This window comes from Solanum lycopersicum, chromosome 9 (genome assembly GCF_036512215.1).
Source record: "Solanum lycopersicum chromosome 9, SLM_r2.1".
Classification (NCBI taxonomy): domain Eukaryota; kingdom Viridiplantae; phylum Streptophyta; class Magnoliopsida; order Solanales; family Solanaceae; genus Solanum; species Solanum lycopersicum.
Genome location: NC_090808.1, coordinates 68,784,466 through 68,803,297, shown reverse-complemented (window position 1 = coordinate 68,803,297; position 18,832 = coordinate 68,784,466). Strand labels below are relative to the sequence as shown.

General features: G+C 33.6%; 2 protein-coding genes across 2 annotated transcripts; both read left to right on the top strand.

Moving 5' to 3' along the window:
• Positions 1-954: 954 nt before the first annotated feature.
• Positions 955-15,844, top strand: TBG2 (beta-galactosidase). The gene is given in 19 exon segments (NM_001247369.2): positions 955-1,174; positions 2,121-2,216; positions 2,415-2,527; positions 2,873-2,939; positions 3,718-3,810; positions 4,149-4,292; positions 5,055-5,143; positions 6,174-6,279; positions 6,888-6,975; positions 7,318-7,439; positions 8,634-8,831; positions 9,385-9,617; positions 10,690-10,805; positions 11,269-11,366; positions 11,754-11,864; positions 12,739-12,849; positions 13,996-14,204; positions 14,355-14,700; positions 15,404-15,844. Coding segments are annotated over 19 exon segments (2,679 nt in total). The 5' UTR covers positions 955-976; the 3' UTR covers positions 15,545-15,844.
• Positions 15,414-17,436, top strand: LOC112942122 (putative F-box protein At1g32420). Its single transcript, XM_026032769.2, has 2 exons — positions 15,414-15,554; positions 16,334-17,436. The coding sequence occupies exon 2, from the start codon at positions 16,354-16,356 to the stop codon at positions 17,434-17,436; it is 1,083 nt and encodes a 360-aa protein (XP_025888554.2). The 5' UTR covers positions 15,414-15,554; positions 16,334-16,353.
• The last annotated feature ends 1,396 nt before the right edge of the window (positions 17,437-18,832 follow it).

Here is an 18,832-nt window from a genome sequence, read left to right as displayed (position 1 = left end):
TTGCTTTAGATGATGTTCAACATCAAAAGTTTCCATCAGCTAGTGATCATGTTGAATCAGCTAATGATTTTGCCATGAATTGTGAAGAGGCATTTGCTTCAAGAAATGTTCAAGATAATGAAATTTCAAAGGGTGATAATCTTGTTATGTATTTCAGTTTATCTGCTAAAGTGGTTATCAATGTTCTTGGAGAAACAATTAATTATACCACATTTTGATCTGTTGGTTTGTTCTACTTTAATATTTATATAGCAATAAATAATAAGCAATCAAGATCTATACGTTTTGAAACTAGTTTGATTTGATTTTAACGTTATTTTATATTATGTTGATCACGCTTCAATAATTTCAGCGACAGTATTTTTATTTATATTCCCAGTTACTACTTTTATACCTCAAATCATTCCAATGATTTGAGGTACTAGGCTCTAATATTAATTGGTTATGAGATAATTAAAATTTAGTTATGCTATATGCAAATTTGGGAAATTTGATGTGTTTAGTTTACCTATTTTTTCTTTCCTTTAAAGATTTACATAATAAATGGTCCAATTAAAGAAAAGAGTGATATATACATGATACCAACCTAAATATAATTCTAATGTATTAATTAATTAAAATTTAAACACCTTTTAATTGACTTTCAAATTATTCTTCGTCAAATACTTTTCTTATCCAAAAAAGTAACAAGCATCTCATAAATTAGTTATGTATTAAGAGCTAATTCAAATATCATAATTATTTTTTATTTTATAAAGCATAGATACATAATTTATTCTTTTCCTATTAGTTTGATCGTTTCTCAGTTTAGAAAAAAGAAAAATGTGACGTATCAATTTTGGATAAATACATAGTTACAAAATACCATGATAGTAACGTTGCACCCTCACCGTACGCAACTACTTCCCTGGCCCCACACACTCTCTCTATATATATTATTTATTTATTTACTTTATCCATTTTCATCTGAGACAAAATGGTAGAAGCTATGAGCAGAAGAAAAACACTGAATTTTCCGTTAATACTAACGGTGTTAACTATCCACTTTGTGATCGTCGCCGGCGAGTATTTCAAGCCGTTCAATGTCACCTACGATAACCGAGCTCTCATCATCGGCGGTAAACGCCGTATGCTTATCTCCGCCGGAATTCACTACCCTCGCGCCACTCCTGAGGTTAGTGAAACTTCCAATTTTGCTAATTTCAGTCCATGAGATCAGTAAAAGTTGTTTTTTTTTCTCCTGTTAATTTACTGCTCTTTGACTGATGCATAAGCTAAATACTCCGTCTGTATAATTGTCAGTGTCGAGAGTAAAACTGTATGAACTTTGATCAATATTTTAAAAAGTTATTTTTTCATCATGATTGCAACTTTTAGTGTACGAACATCTAAATTTAAAATATTGAATTAATCTAATTCAGTTGAGCTCCGTAAAAGTGAATGGAGGACTGGAGGGAGTATGTAGTAATTTCTATAAGAGTGTTTATTTATGTTAAATTGTGGAGTAAATGATTTCCAAATGGAGAAAGAGGGTAATGATTTTTGGAACAGTCTAAAAAGAATTTCTTTTTGGAGGGAGTATATTGTATAAGAGTGACGAATTAGAATTCCATGGAATTGGATAAAGGATCAAGTAAAAGGTAGCTGCTTTGAGGATTGTTCTGGATTAACGGTGAATTGTGTAGCAAAATAAAAGAAGACAAAGAACATAGTTTTGTTACAGTGTTTGGCTGTGGAGCAGTTTCAAGGGAAACATTAATTTGTGAATTTGTGAAAAGCAACACTTCTCAATCAGTGAATTATATCTGAACTTCACATCCTTCGCTGAATAGAAAATCATTTTAATATCTCAATGGACATTAAACAAAGATATCAGCTTGTTAGAGTTATTGCATTTCTTGCAACAGTTCTTTCATGCAATTTAAAGAATTAAACTGCTAGTTTGATGTGCCATAAATCTCTGAAATTCAAAATCAAATAGTGACGTTATGCTAATGTAACTTATACATCTTGTTTTTCTCATGTTCTCTGGATGAACATAGTGTATGAACTTCCACTACACCCTCATGTTACAAATTATTCTTAGTTTTTATAAGCCTTGTGCATATCACATGTACCAGATGTGGCCCACATTGATAGCTAGGAGCAAAGAAGGTGGTGCAGATGTCATCGAGACTTATACATTTTGGAATGGTCATGAGCCAACCAGGGGACAGGTACTCATTTCTTAAAAACCTGCATTTTTGTGTTTGTTGCACTGAAGGTAATGCGATCTGTATTCTTGTAGAGTTATAACATTTAAACGAGTCGGTTTTGTTCTTCAATTGACTTCTTTTTTTAATATTTCCTACTATTTAATTTCCGTAACCTTTACCTTTTCTGAACTGCTTCTCTTTTGATGCTTCTCTTTTCAGTACAATTTTGAAGGAAGATATGATATTGTCAAGTTCGCAAAGCTAGTCGGATCTCATGGACTGTTCCTCTTTATTCGAATAGGTCCTTATGCCTGTGCAGAATGGAACTTCGGGTTACGTTCTGTTTCCAATATTTCCCTGCTCAGTTTTAACTTTATCATTAGTTCATGTAAAATGTGTTGTCATGCTTCAAGATCTAGTCTATTTTTTCAATAAAGCAAAAGGAAATGCATTACTTTCATTCTCACAAGGTGATAAGCAACAACATAGAAGGGCGGTATCTAGAAGAGAATCTGTAGTAATTCAGTAGCTGACAAGTTAGCACCGAGAAATATTTTAGAAAAAAAATAAAATAGAGATATCAACAACAGAATATAGCAGAAGGGCGTTAACACATTTGTGTCACCACTGAGAGCTTCTCTATTGATCTCACTTGGTGATTCCTGTCTGTATTGCAGGGGATTCCCCATATGGCTTCGTGATATACCTGGAATAGAATTTCGAACAGATAATGCACCATTCAAGGTATTATAATATAGCAGGGGAGCAGTAATTTTTCTGTGGAATTGTATGAGGCCTTTTTGAGGTGTCCTTGGAGTGTGACCTTCTAAATTTTGAAGATAACTTGTTTGTTTGGCCATGTTTATTTTTTGTTGAACCTGATTTGTGGCCTCATGGCTTCTGCACATATTATAGGGTCCAATTAATTCACTGAAACTGAACCAATTACTTGTCACATTGTCAATTCTAAATTCAATTAACCGTATAGATATATTAGATACATTGTTAGGCATAATACTCAGGGTATGTCCTAGTGGTCAATAAAGTGGGAGGAAAACCAAATGACAACATCTCTATTGACTGCTTTGTCAGCTTTATGTTATTGTCCAACAATAAGCCTCTGCCTTTCGTTTATTTGTCTTCACACATGCATTTCAAGATTAGTTCCGTCCTTCTGTTCCTCACCCCCTCAAGATTTTTTCGCTGGAGCAAATAGCTTGGCAAATTTTGTCAACCTGTTTCTCTATTGGAAGATTAGATTCTTGTAGTTTTTGTTCTTTGGTTCTCAAATAAAGCATCTATACCATGCATTTGATGGCAGGCATTCCTTGTTTATAGTAATTTTGTTTCTGTTTAGCTAATATTCATTCGGAAATGTGGTGTAGTTGGTTGACTGATTGAATCAGCAAAAACTAAGTTGTCTTTCCAATACTTTGTTGGTTAAATTGCAGTTGTTGTAGTTTAAGAGCATTAATTGGCTGCTGGAAGATTAAAATTTGACAAACTGAAACACTTTTCCCAGGAGGAGATGGAGCGCTATGTTAAAAAGATAGTTGATCTTATGATATCTGAGTCGCTCTTTTCGTGGCAAGGTGGTCCTATCATTTTGCTGCAGGTTATGAAATTTCTTATCCTGAATCACTGATTAGAATATCAGTATTACTGTAAGTCTGATAACTGCACTTTATTAGTTAGACAAGTAGGAATTTTTTGGTCAAGACTGCTTGAAATAATTGACATGAATAATGCACCTTACAACTGAATCTGAGTAATTTCCTCTTGAAATGATTAATGGATGTCCAGTTTTAGAGACATTATCTGCAGACACTGATACATTTGGCACTTTCATCTATCTCCTTCCCTTTCCCTTTCCCTTTGCATATGTCCTTGCATGCTTCTGCACCTAGGTTTAAACTTGAGTTGTGTCTCTTTCTGACGCTAAACTTTTGTCAGATTGAAAATGAATATGGAAATGTTGAAAGCTCATTCGGTCCCAAGGGGAAGTTATATATGAAATGGGCTGCTGAAATGGCTGTTGGTCTTGGTGCTGGTGTTCCATGGGTCATGTGCAGGCAAACTGATGCTCCAGAATACATCGTAATGCACTTAATTCCCTGATTTTCTCTAGTTGTAGCTAGTTGATCTATTTAGTCTAATATTACAACAACTACACCAGTATAATCCCACAAGCTATGCTGCTCGAACTCTTTTTAAAATGTTGACGAGTGCGTGTCGGATCTTCCAAAAACAGTGTATTTTTTACTGACACCTGTGCAGCAATATTCTTGGAGAGTCCGAGCATCTTAGCCCACAAGAAGAGTTTGGGGAGGGAAGGATGTACCCAGACCTTACCTTTGTGGGGGTAGAGAGGTTGTTTGCAATAGACCCTCGTCTATTTAATCTCTAATAGTTTTGATAAAAATATTCATTAGATGATATATTTTTAGCAATTCATTTCATTGAACGAGTTGCATAAAAACTAGTATTTTTAAGTAGTTTTATGAGAACATGCACATATTTCTTGAGTTTCTTTTGTAAAAGATAAGCCGGTGTAGAAACTGATCAATTTGAACCTTACTTTAAAATTTAAACAAATTTAACTCTTTATCATATAGAACTACTGCAGTCAATTGAATTTTCAAGTTAACCTAACACATGAATTCTGGAAAACTGATCTGAGTTGAAGAAGCCCTGGTTTCTTAAACCTTTTTTTGGATTAAATTTATAATTCGAAAGCAGCAGTGAGTTCTCTCTTAATTATTTCTCTCTCTTGTGTTATTATAAGTCCTCCTTTTCAGGGCCAGGGTATTCTATCTTTTCTTTATCTTGTTATGTTAAAGAATTTTTTATTTTTAACAGATAGATACTTGTAATGCATACTATTGTGATGGGTTCACGCCGAATTCCGAGAAGAAACCGAAAATTTGGACTGAGAATTGGAATGGATGGTATGATAATTGTTTCTTGTTTGTTAGACCTTTCTTGGTCATGTCTTTGAATTCTGAACCAGTATATGCATGATTCCAGGAAACCTTAGGTTCTTGTGGTGTTATGATTGTAAGATCTCTAACATGTGAGTTGACTTCTCTATAACTCATGAACCAAAGAGCAACGTATTTTGCTTGCATAAAGTACCTATTTAGAAGAAGTTTTTCTTGGCAGAATCCGACCCTTTTTTTTTTTTTTTGAAAATGGTAACATTGTATACATCAACATTTATACCTTATCTGCAGAGAAGGAAAGCCACCGCTAGAAATAAAGAAAATCTTGATTAATCTCACAAGGTTTCTACTAAATTGTACAAAGGTCAGATTCTCAGCAGAATCTGACCTTTGTGCTTGACTTTCTATTCTTCCAGATATCCTCTGTTAGGAAAGCTTAGAATAATGGAAAGTCTACATGAGAGGAAAGTTTGTTCCTGTGAGTTTTCCCTCTCATATTTTAGGGCTTCATTTTATCTCTCTCATATATAATATTTTAAGTCCTGAAGCTAGTGTAAATATATGAACATCACTTCTTAACTGAAGGAGAATAATATCAAGGAAAAAATGTTAGTTAAGTTAGAATAGGATTTAGAACTTCGTATGAAATGAACAAGTTTAGAACAATAAATTCAGTGAAGTATCAACTCTCGATTTGTTATGTTTCTAGCTATGTGTTGAAATCCATTCTTCAGGGAAAAGTTTGGTCAGTTGATCATTTAGTTAAGTTAGTATTATTAGTTCTTCAGTGAGGGTGTAAAGCTTGATGGACATTGCATACTGAAATCTAACTCAAGAACTATGAACCAGGAAAATGTGGTATATTTGAGCTCATATCCCTTCACTATGCTCTTCTTTATTTTTTATGCCTCCCTCTGATGTATACAACTCAAAAAGGAATGCAGGAACTCTTAGCTATGTTTTGGATTAAGTTGAGGAGTCAATAACATACAGATGAAGGAAAAAGAGACAATCTTATTTCTTTTCTTTACTGCAGGTTTGCAGATTGGGGTGAAAGACTTCCATATAGACCTTCCGAGGATATTGCATTTGCAATTGCTCGTTTCTTTCAACGTGGGGGCAGCTTACAGAACTATTATATGGTATTAGATACCTCTGATGCTCTTTAAATTTTCTTTTGCAGTCTGGTACAGATAAGGCATTTCCCTAATATATTTAACTCTCTCCTATTCCAGCTGACCTTACTTGTAATTATTTTAAAAGTTCTCTTGTCAACCGATAGTCAAGATTACCCAGTTCCACATGATTATCTCTTTTCTTGATTAATAGACTCGTTCTATATCCAGTATTTGTTTTTTGAAGAGTTTAAACAAACATTTTATGTGTGGCTAAATATTGATTACCAGTTTATGCAAACTAGAGAAGTTTGAAGTTACTCATTACTACTGGGTAAATGGAGAAATGATGACTTTTTTCCACGCGTTTGTTTGATGGTAAGATGATAGTCTAAATAAGAAGAGACCAACCTTTCTAGTCTAATGATAGCTTGAATAAGAAGAAACCATTTCCTTTCAACTTCCCCACACTTTTGCATGACTCATAGTTTCTTGCCGGAAACTGTGTTACCACTACCAGAGTAATTCAACACAAAAAAGAGAGGCTGGAAACTTGGATTTCTGTCACTTTCCTCTTCCTTTCCAGGCAGAAAATAGTTTCCTTGCTGACTGGCTGTTTCATCTTGTAATACCAGTATTTTGGTGGGACAAATTTTGGCCGGACTGCTGGTGGCCCAACTCAAATCACTAGCTATGATTATGATGCTCCACTGGATGAATATGGTAACTTTTCAATTTTATGTACTCTTCTATAAAAACAATACTGTCAAGATAAAATTTGATAGCCAAGTGTACATTGATATTAACCTCTTTTTTCACAAGTATTCATTAAATAGACTGCAATAACTACTTCGATAATTATTTTACTTCATGAAAAAGGTCTATTTTAAGCAGTCACTGAGGAATATTGAAGTGTTATTTTAGGATCATCCGTATAGTTAAAATATTTCAAGTGTCAAGTCCTTTAAAAAGATATTGTCCCACTTATGTCTATATATTAGTGTCTTATAATCACCAAACAATCAATATTTTCTCTCTTGTTCTCACGGTTACTATATTGTATAGGACTACTACGTCAACCTAAATGGGGCCATTTGAAGGATCTGCATGCTGCTATAAAGCTTTGTGAACCAGCTCTTGTTGCTGCTGATTCACCTCAGTATATTAAACTGGGACCAAAACAGGAGGTCAGTTAGCTTGAGTTAACCCTGGTATTGCTGTAAATTCACATGTTATTAAATGTAAAATAAAATGTCAACTGTTGAATATATTGTGATGAATGTGTTTTAGCCAGACTACCTTTGCAGAGGTACTTATTACTTTTTGTGAATTATCGAAGGCGCATCATGTTTTTACTTTTCTTTTGGAACAGCTACAAAATGCCTTGAGATATCTCATAATTCCAACATTCCATCAGTTATTATTGTGATGCTTATGTCTTTGATAGAACATAGTTATTGTTATTCTTGCTTTTTGAGAATGTTGCAGTCATTTGTTGCTAACAGGACGAACAATATATCATCTATGTTTACAGATTACTTGCTGCACAAAATATTTGGCACCTACATTTATCATTCTTGTGCAGAAGAGAAGATAAGAATATTGCGAGCTATTTTTGGTCTAAACAAGAAATGGGGGGGATATAAACTTTTGTGGATTTTATAGGAAAACTTAAAGAACCATGACTTAGTGTTAATACTTTTTGCATTTCCCAGAAGGGTTTTTTAGCTGATCAGTCTCATCATTTTTGGGGCGATGAGCCTGTTTTGTGAATATAAAGTTACCTTTCTCTAAAAAAAAAAATATTGCGAGCTATTTACAACACCATATATAGCTGGAAAATAGGAGGAAAATGTCGCATTCAAATCAAGGAAATTTATCTGGTCAATGGATCAATCTAGTTGATTTGGTTTGTTAGTTTAGGAAAAAAGTCTTTTCTTTCAGATCAGGAAATTAATTACCGTGAACTAATGGCCTACCAAATCCAATTTTACAGAGTTTTTCTTTTTTTTTTTCTTCCAAATGACTAGGCCTTCTGCTGGGGGAAGTTTGTGAACTACGAATGAGACTTTGCATCCTTTGCTACTTGTGATGTTGTTACAGTGGACAGTTGGCAACATATGGCAATCCTACTCGGTTCTTAATATGATTGTGAAAGTTAAGGAAGGCTGAAAGGACTTTATCTGAAAAATAAAGGAAAGGCAGAAAGGAATAAAAGATGGACTTCGTTATTTTATGCAAGCATGAATCACTGCGCTTTTAGGATAATATTACTCTCTCCTGCTTACCTTAAATTGTTCTTGTAAATCATCATATATGTGGTACCTTCTCCGCTTAACCATATCATCACTTGGTATTTGATGCTTGTCATCTTACTTCAGGCACATGTCTATCGTGGAACATCCAACAACATTGGCCAATATATGTCCTTAAATGAAGGCATATGCGCAGCATTTATTGCAAATATTGATGAACATGAATCAGCAACAGTGAAATTTTACGGTCAAGAGTTCACTTTACCTCCATGGTCAGTGAGTATTCTGCCAGATTGCAGAAATACAGCTTTCAACACAGCTAAGGTTTGTTGATGTTCCCACAGTTGAAAGAGTATAAGTTAATTCAAAAGATTACTGTCAATGCTTGCATGTGTACTTGTTTCATTATTTTCTTTTGTTCCAAGCTCGTTATATTTTATTGATAATGCTATCATATATGTGATTTCCACAAACTGAGGCTGCAGTTATTGCCATTTCTGTGTAGATGATGGTATTCGGTAGATTACTAAGATTGATTTTTCATTGCAACTCAAGTTGTCTCCTATAACTTCTGAAAAAAATGGTTGAATAAAATGTTTATGACCATTTTGGCTTATAGTTCATCCGAAATTATGATTTGTCACCATAAGATCTGGCGATGCATTGTAAATTTAACTACAGTTTAGGTGTTCAGTTACTAGCACATGTTTGAAAGAGAAACATATCCTGGTTACTGAAGTTAAACTTTAGACACTTAGACTCTCTTTCAAGTATAACATAGTGACCTCATCACCGGAATGCTTCTAAAACTAAGTAGTACTTTGTGATTAATTTTAATAATGTGTTTGATTGTTTTCTCTTTGCATTCCTTAAATAGGTGGGGGCACAAACTTCAATCAAAACAGTGGGCTCAGATTCTGTTTCAGTTGGGAATAATTCTTTGTTTCTACAAGTAATCACTAAAAGCAAGCTCGAAAGTTTTTCACAATCTTGGATGACATTGAAGGAGCCACTTGGTGTGTGGGGTGACAAGAATTTCACTTCTAAAGGAATACTGGAGCATCTGAATGTGACAAAAGACCAGTCTGATTACCTGTGGTATCTGACCAGGTATTTCAATTATAACTGAGGTTAGGTCAGACTAAACAGTGAGTAATACCTTAATTTGGAACCACTTGATAATGGGACTTCTCCAATTCCATATATAGCTTTAAAACCGCACCGTTTATACCACATTCTTAGATGGCATCTGTACTGGAATTTAAAGCGACTTTGAACATGAGAAGATACCCTCAGAAGCCAAAATCTTGTAAAATGTGATTGTGAGCAGTATTGAATGTTTCGACATAAGATGGCCAGTGGAACACTCTGCATGAATTAACGAGTTTGATGTTCATACACTACAGAGTATTGTACGCGACAACATTTTTGAAGAAAATGGGTACACTTACATGGCCACTCTGTCTGCTCTTTGCTAACTTAACATTAGACGTAAGACTAACTTAATAAGCTACAGACAGGAAACTTCTGGTTTAACCGAACTGTTCTCTTTCCCTGTATTGCCACTGTGCGTGCCTGTCTTTGTATATTTGTTTGTGTTTTTTTCCCTTTTTATCCCCTATACTAATATACTTTGGCTTCTGTATCACTGGAGAGATATGATACTTAACCTGTGGTCTGAGGATTTCAAATTGTAGGACTAAAAGGAATATTGGAATTTCAACTAAGGGAATAAGAACTTCGTTGAGAAAGAACGCCATTCTCTTTCTCAATGTTCTGTTGTCTCCCTTTCTCTTTGACTCATGTTTTCTTATACTTTAACAAGTGAATAACCACACAACACCTATACAAAAACACAGGAAGATTTTGAAGTTGAACTGTCTTATAACCCTTTATTCTTGGTGTAATCGTGTCCTCCCCAAAGAGGTGGAGGATATTACTCACTTTTTAGATAGTTTAGGAGGGTATAAATGATAAATCTTTTGGTTTTTGCTTACTGTATACTCCTGATGTAATTACTACTGAAATACACCAATGGTGTATTATTGTCTATAAAATGTTAACTTTCTCAATCAGAAAAAAAAAACACTGAAAGATTTGGTTACAAATAGATTCATGACATTTATCATTGGTTGCAAACTGAAATAGTGATGACTTGCTCTGCTATCTCTGATGAATGCAGGATATATATTTCTGATGATGACATCTCATTTTGGGAGGAAAATGATGTTAGTCCAACAATTGATATTGATAGCATGCGTGATTTTGTTCGCATTTTTGTTAATGGGCAGCTTGCAGGTATTTGGTTAGGTTTCTTTTGTGCTATATTATTATGCATCTCTTTTCTTTGTGTTATAGCATTATCCAATTCTCCTGGTACTATCGAATTGTACTTCAGACGTTGAACTTTTCTTGGTCTGCATGAATATGATTTATTTATTTTTTGATAAAGGTAACAGTGTATGAATATGATTTTCAAATTTATGTTAATTTCCATCTCTGAGCATGGGGACAGTCTGATGGACTGTCGTAGAAAGATGTTCCCGTTTATGTTGGTTTCCATCTCTGAACATAATGGTCTGATGAATTGCCATAGAATGTCTGTCAAATAAAAATATAAAATCTCACTATTTTGCTTGTGTTTATAGTGCATGAGGCTGAAACGTTAGTCAAGCTAGCGTAGTCGTTTATTTCCTTTTTTCTCCTCATATCTCTGATTCGTCACCCATTTTACCCTATGACATGTCTGTTGTAAGTGTAGGTAGTGTGAAAGGCAAATGGATCAAGGTGGTTCAACCTGTTAAGCTGGTTCAGGGATACAACGACATACTGCTATTATCTGAGACGGTGGGATTGCAGGTAAAGATAGTTTAGAAGTAGAATTACTCAAATGACAGATTTGAATCATGGTGAAGTATTATCTTATCTGAAATTTGAAAGAAGTGATATTAATTTTTTTGGTGAAACGTGAAGTATTATCTTATCTTAAACTTGAAAGAGGTGATATTAATTTTTTGGTGAACCTGAAGTTCCCATTGTTCAACCTCCATATTTGAATCTCTAACCTTAATTTCTCTTTCTTATTTATTTCCTTACTTGAGTAAGCAGCGATGATGCATGTTTTACAGGCTAATTTCCATTTCACTTTATAGTTTTTCAAATGTTTAATATGACTCATAAAAGGCTCTCAAACTTCATCCCATGCTGACTTCAAAAGCTGAAAAGGACTTTTTGCCACATTTTCAGAATTATGGTGCCTTCTTGGAGAAGGATGGGGCAGGTTTTAAAGGTCAGATAAAGCTTACAGGATGCAAAAGCGGGGATATCAATCTCACAACATCTTTATGGACCTACCAGGTACCTCATTTTTTTCACCTTAAATGAATCTTGATGGTCACACGTGATAAAAGGATCAAACTTCTCAATTGTATTTGGTGTTAACAGATAATTACTCAGGTAACTTGCAGTTTGTAATGAGTCCAAAGGTAGATATATTGGTGCAAATCAGAGTGTATAGATCCAATTTCTGTTATAGACATTGTAGGGTCCTTGTGAGATAATATAGGGCTTAGGTGGTTCCTCTCTAACCTTTTTTTTTTGGGGATTGAATCCACTTATGTGAACACTCCATTTTGGCTTCCGACACTTCGTGTTGATGATTTATAGACCATTAGTTACCTTGTCAAAAAAAAAAAAAAAAACCTGAGAAACTACTCTAGACCGACTAGACTGGAAAGACAAGCTGGTTTACTTCACTCGTTAGTGCTATATGAACAGTGTTAATGGTGCTGAGCAAATTGATGATAGAATCGTGGATAATACGCGGAAAAAGTCCCAATTAGTTTCTGTCCAAAAGCTTTTGGCTATGCATCTTTTCTCAGTGAATATCTGGTTGTCATATTTAAATAGATTGTGAATCTGGAATTACTTCTCATTTGTAGACCCATTGTGTTCCTTCAGTTAAGCTAAAATGCTTCCTATATGTATAGAAAATATAACCTTCAAAAAACAAGGCTTCTATATCCATCTGTTCTCTGCTTGTGAATTTACAAAATTTGATATAAGCCAGGCTATGCACACAGAATCAACTTGCAAAAAAAGTACCATTTCTTCTACATGGAATAAATAAAATTGATCTTAATGTGAACTTGAAGATGACTAAACTTGTTTAATGCCTTTTCATATACAATGGAAAAATAGGAAACCTGACTTCTAGTTATATGTTCAACAGGTGGGGCTTAGAGGCGAATTCCTGGAAGTATATGATGTCAATAGTACTGAAAGTGCAGGATGGACTGAGTTTCCCACTGGTACAACTCCGTCAGTCTTTTCGTGGTACAAGGTAAGTCGACAAAGATCAAATACCAGATTCAGCTGTCACTAACATAGGGGAGAACTTGCTAATTATTGGCAATATCATTTCCTATTATTAGTGTCACTCAGGTTATATATATATATATATATATATATGACATTGATTCTCTGACTATTGTATGTGCTTATGTCCTTTATTGCCTTCTTAAGCTATCATTTATTTGTGGGTGAAGCAAGTCACCACATTCGATACTACTAGAAGGACTCCTAGAAGAAATGTTCAGTATTGTTTGGTCAAGTTCTGTGATAGTATTTTAAGTTTTCAGCTACATTGTATATTAAGAATCTCTTATGATTTGACTTTTATTATCTAAGACATCCTTTCATTTCTCCATACCAAGTAAGAGTGATGTGAACTTTTTTGACCGTTTTCTTTCATGTAACGAGAAACTCGGAGTACAAAATGGAAAATTTTCAATGGGTCAAGGACCTTTCATTCTCACTTCAACCAATCAATTGACTATGCATGCCTCAGCTTCAAATTAACTGGAGCCAGCTATATGAATTTCTTTGAATCCACTGTGTTCTGTTGGGGCCCATTTCGTTGCAATACGTGATAATTTGTCTTGTAAAGAAAATTAGTAGTTCGTTGAAGATTCTCAAACTCTTCCAATCTTTACATGGATACAAATGTATAGCCAGAATAAAAGGACTTCCAATAAACATCGGTTCAAATGTAAGTGCGTGTAACAACTACCACTAAGCATTTTTTGGGATTAGTCAAGATGTATATAATGAGTACTAAGATTCAATCCAGATATGAATCCTTTACTTCCTATATGACGGAGGCAAAATCATTGATTGAAGAGGGGATCAAAGAAATATTCGCTGTTTGACTTCTTCTGTGCCTATTGATTGCTCCATAGCTAGATACTCCTATTTCTTATTCATAGATCGTAGAATAAGATGTTATAAGGTAAAAGGAAAATTCCTTCTCGAGAATAGGTTCCGAATAGCTTGTAGATTAGGAATTCTCTACAATCCTTTTCATTTCTTTGTTCCTATGCTACTGCAGAATTTCTTGGAACATGTGCTTTCTATGCTACATTTAATTTCGATTTTTGTTCGTTAGTTTTAGAGTGATATTAAGTGGTTTGTATCGTTGGTTGAGCAGACAAAGTTTGATGCCCCAGGCGGGACAGATCCAGTTGCTCTTGATTTTAGTAGCATGGGAAAAGGTCAGGCATGGGTTAATGGCCACCATGTAGGAAGATATTGGACTTTGGTTGCACCAAATAATGGATGTGGAAGAACTTGTGATTATCGTGGTGCTTACCACTCTGATAAATGTAGGACAAACTGTGGAGAGATTACTCAGGCCTGGTATGAACTTCTTTTACTTGCTGAAATTATAATTTACATTCTCGGGAATTTGGCGCTCATGATTGTAAGAGGCTACACCTGTGTAGGTGCAGTGAAATGGATCTAAGCTGGTACATTCTGTTGCTTATAAAGATACTTTTTTTTGACCAGGTACCATATACCTAGATCATGGCTAAAGACATTAAATAATGTACTAGTTATCTTTGAAGAAACAGATAAAACTCCGTTTGATATTTCCATTTCTACGCGTTCTACTGAAACCATTTGTGCTCAAGTATCGGAAAAGCACTATCCACCTCTACATAAGTGGTCTCATTCGGAGTTTGACAGAAAGTTGTCTCTGATGGATAAAACACCAGAAATGCACTTGCAGTGTGACGAAGGACATACAATCTCTTCTATTGAATTTGCAAGCTATGGAAGTCCGAATGGCAGCTGTCAAAAGTTCTCACAAGGAAAATGCCATGCTGCAAATTCCTTGTCTGTTGTATCTCAGGTATGTTCATTTGTTTCCTTTTTTCATTTCTTAAAATCGTTTCTATGTTCACCTCTCTTCGTTACAGTATGTTGACTGCAAGAATAGATAAATGTATCCCTTGCAGATACTAAGTTACTTCATGATTGATTTTTAATTAGTTTGACAAGTAGATCAACCTTTATAATTAAGAACTGCAAAGAGAATAGGGTTTCCTTCGTTTGATTAACACGTGATGATTTTTTAAATTAGTGATAGCTATATACCAGGTGGATGTACAGATGTTTCAATTACAAGAGACATGTCAGGCTAAACAATGCATGAAAACTTGACTGTTTTGATTGGGAGTTAAATCTTGATGTTCCTTTCTAATAGAGCAATATATTTACTGCTTGACTTCGAATTCACTGTTATATTTGTACAGCAGAGTAAAAATAAACCATAAAAAGAAATGAACCTTGATATCGAGTAGGATGGGGTCTGGATATAGAGTCTGATGCAGAAGGTGATCATGTCAATCTGTCAAACACTCAGATTGTCTTCAGGGGCGGATCACGTGAACTCTGTGGTTTTTGCCCTGACCATGTTTATGTATTAAGCAATCCATCAAATATCTATATTGTTTGACGATGAACCCAATTATTATTATAGCTTTCATCTGAGGTAGCTTCAAATTCTGGATTCACCTCTGAGTATCTTAATCAAACTTTTCACTATATTACAGGCTTGTATAGGAAGAACTAGTTGCAGCATTGGCATTTCCAATGGTGTATTTGGAGATCCATGTCGACACGTTGTGAAGAGTTTGGCTGTTCAAGCAAAATGCTCACCACCACCAGACCTCAGCACTTCAGCTTCCTCGTGAGGAGACTCTGGTAACACGTTAACCTTTTAGAACGAAACGATCCCTTAAAGTCCACTCGTTCCCCTGCCCCCGAGCCCTCTGCTACATTTCTCAGATCGCATCGTTACAATCAGGCGGAGAAAACGTACATGGACGATTTTACTTGTAAATATTTGGTTACTGTATATAAAATGAAAGGAATAATGTTGCTTATGCATATGAGCTGCAAATTATATGACAAAGTAACAAATGAAAATAGAAAACTCCTGTCTGTCAAAGAATTTTAACAACACCATTTATTAAAAGTTAGTTAACATGATTATATATATTTACTAGTAGTTTTCTGAAAATATCTCCACCATTAATCAACACCAATGATACATAAAATAAATGAATGTCAACATATATGATTGTTTGAGTTTGATCTACGATTAAATATTATTATTTATTTTTCAATATTTAGATAACTTATTATTATAAAAGTGATATAGTAAAATCAATGATTTATTTATTGGTTTTTACAGTGTATGCGAAGTCAAAGATAAATTTAAGTAAAAATAGACGGAGAGACGGAGTATAAGAGTATAAGAGATGGAAAATAAGAAGGATTTTAAAATTCCCTTTAATGTGTTATACTAGGAGTAGACAAACGATGCCAAATAATAATACCTAAATTACCAAATAAAAAAGAATTGATTTATGTAAATTAATATCCTCTTTATTTGATATAGTTTAAAAACATATTTTTAAAAAAAATAAAATTGGTTAAGGGTATTTTAATTGTGACAGGGTTGTTTATTGCTAATTCAGCCGCCTTCTACTCGTACGAGATGAAATCTAACACAAGAAACACTATTTTTCCCGAAGAAATAATTTTCGAAATATTCTCATGGCTTCCTGTCAAGTCGTTGGTGCAATTCAGGTGCGTTTCAAAAAAAATTTATTCTCTTATATTGGAACCAGACTTCGTAGATACTCATCATCGTCGTTCTATGACTCGTGATGGCGGAACAAAATTCTTATTACGAAAAATAGAAGGTTTTTACACAATTAAGCGAAACGAAGATGAAAAAACCTATAAATGGAACCCTAATAATCGTTATGATTATGTAATGTATGCTAATGGTTTATTTTGCATGTGGAAAGATAACGTGGAGACACCTAGAATTTGGAATCCTAGTACAAGAGAAGTAATACTTCTTCCCAATCTAAGATGTGGAAGCTCAATTCACCCTCTAACGTATAACTATTCATTAGGTTATGAACCCGAAGAAAAAAGATATAAAGTTTTGATGACACAAGAATTTAAGAGAGGTAGTAGGCCCACAAAAAGTTGGGTACTCACATTAAGTATAGACAAAGAATGGAGAGAGATTGAAAGTATGATTGATTTTGTCCCCTCTTTTAATCGAAGAGTTTGTGTCAACGGAGTTATCTATATGTTGGATTACAAGATTAATAAGGCTATTGTTGCATTCGATGTTAAAGGTGAAAAGTTTAGAGTTATCAAATTATGGAAGAATTTCGGTTTTAATAATTTCGGGGATTACAATCTGATAGACGTGAAGGGAAGGTTAGGAGTCGTGAACAATTTAAAGTTGTTTGGTGAAGAGAATTTGTGGATTTTAAGAAATTCTCGATGGAGGAGACATATCATTCGCTTTACTCGAGAAGTCAAGTTGGGTAATTATACTAGTAAAGAAATTTGCAATTCTTGTGACGGTGAGATAGTATTTATCGTATCGAAATGGAATTTTACGGTATTATATGTTTATGATATTAGGAAAAATAGTTGGAAATATTTGGAAATTCAACAGTTACCAGAAAAAGGTTGTATTTACGATGTTTTTTGTTTTGCAGAAACTGTATTCTCATCACCAAGTTTAAGAATTTTAAGATATTTGGACTTGTAAACTTCCTATTTTAATTTTATGTTATGGTTTCCTTGTTATAATATAAGTTATATATTATATATAGTTGCAGCTTGTTTGGATGATTGTGGCCTATTTTACGGTTTATTTTGATCGTTACATATCTGATTCCTCTCGACAAAAGATATATTGTATATATAAGATACATTTTTTAAAATGTGTATATATAAAATTTTGAATCTTCTCGTTATAAGACTTAGAGGATCGTCAGCTCAATGATTTACTGAGTTCAAAATTCACCTTAACATTGCAATTTTAAATCCTAAGAACTATATTTTTATATTTCAAGTCCCCTTAACAAATATTCAAAATTCCATATTTTTCTTGAACTGAGAGTTAATATTTATATTATCGAACATACATTATTATTATTACACAATATTTGGATCTGTTCAAACTAATATTTCACAAATCATGATAGGAAATCACAAATGATAAAAGTACTATAAGACATAAAAAAACTAAAACTATAAAGTGTGGATCATAACTTATAAATGCAATTCAAATACTGAAAAAAAAAAGAGGTTTTCTCAACAACTCTTTATATATTATATAATCTGATAAAGATAAATATTTTTTTTATGCAAATAAAATATAATTTCTAATATTTTTTTTGGTTTGGTGGACAAGCATACTCACTCTTGTAAATACACACACAAATAGGGTTACCAGCAAATTTCTCCACACACTCTGTTGACATATAATTTTCTCTATATTTTTCATAACATATAGAGCCACAATATAATACATTGCCATCCTTACAAGGAACTTGAAGTTCTTCTTCACATACAACTCCATTTGTTGAGGGTATTTGTGTCATTATCAATGTAGCTGCAAAAATTTTAAAAAAAAATATTAAGAAAATATAATAAAATTATTTTTAAAAAAAAGTTCAACGACATTTCGACTGATTTATTATGTACATTTCTCTTTTTAGAGTAATATCATTTAAGTTTTGTCTATAGCACTGAAATACAAAAATAATGGATCGAGAATTTCAATTTTAATCTTCTATAATTTTTTTATACGATCGATCGTTTTACCTTTAATTAGTATAAGAATACAAAAATCACAAGAAGGAAAAACTCAATGAAGAAAAAGTTTTTTTTTTAGTGCAATGAAAAAGCAACTTGATACAAATGAGAAATAATTATGGTTCAAGTAGAAAAGCAAATAAAAATTATAATATTAAGAAATTATAATAGTATTATTTTTAAAAAAATTAAAATAATTTCAATAACATCTCGGCTGATTTAGTATATACATATCTCTTTTTAGACTATCATTTAAGTTTTGTCTATATCACTGAAACACAAAAACAATTGATCGAGAATTTAGATCTTGATCTTTTCTAGTTTTTTTTATACGATAGATCGTT

Excerpts from the sequence above, each read along its gene's own strand:
- LOC112942122 (XM_026032769.2), top strand. The coding sequence starts at position 16,354 with ATGAAATCTAACACAAGAAACACTATTTTTCCCGAAGAAATAATTTTC.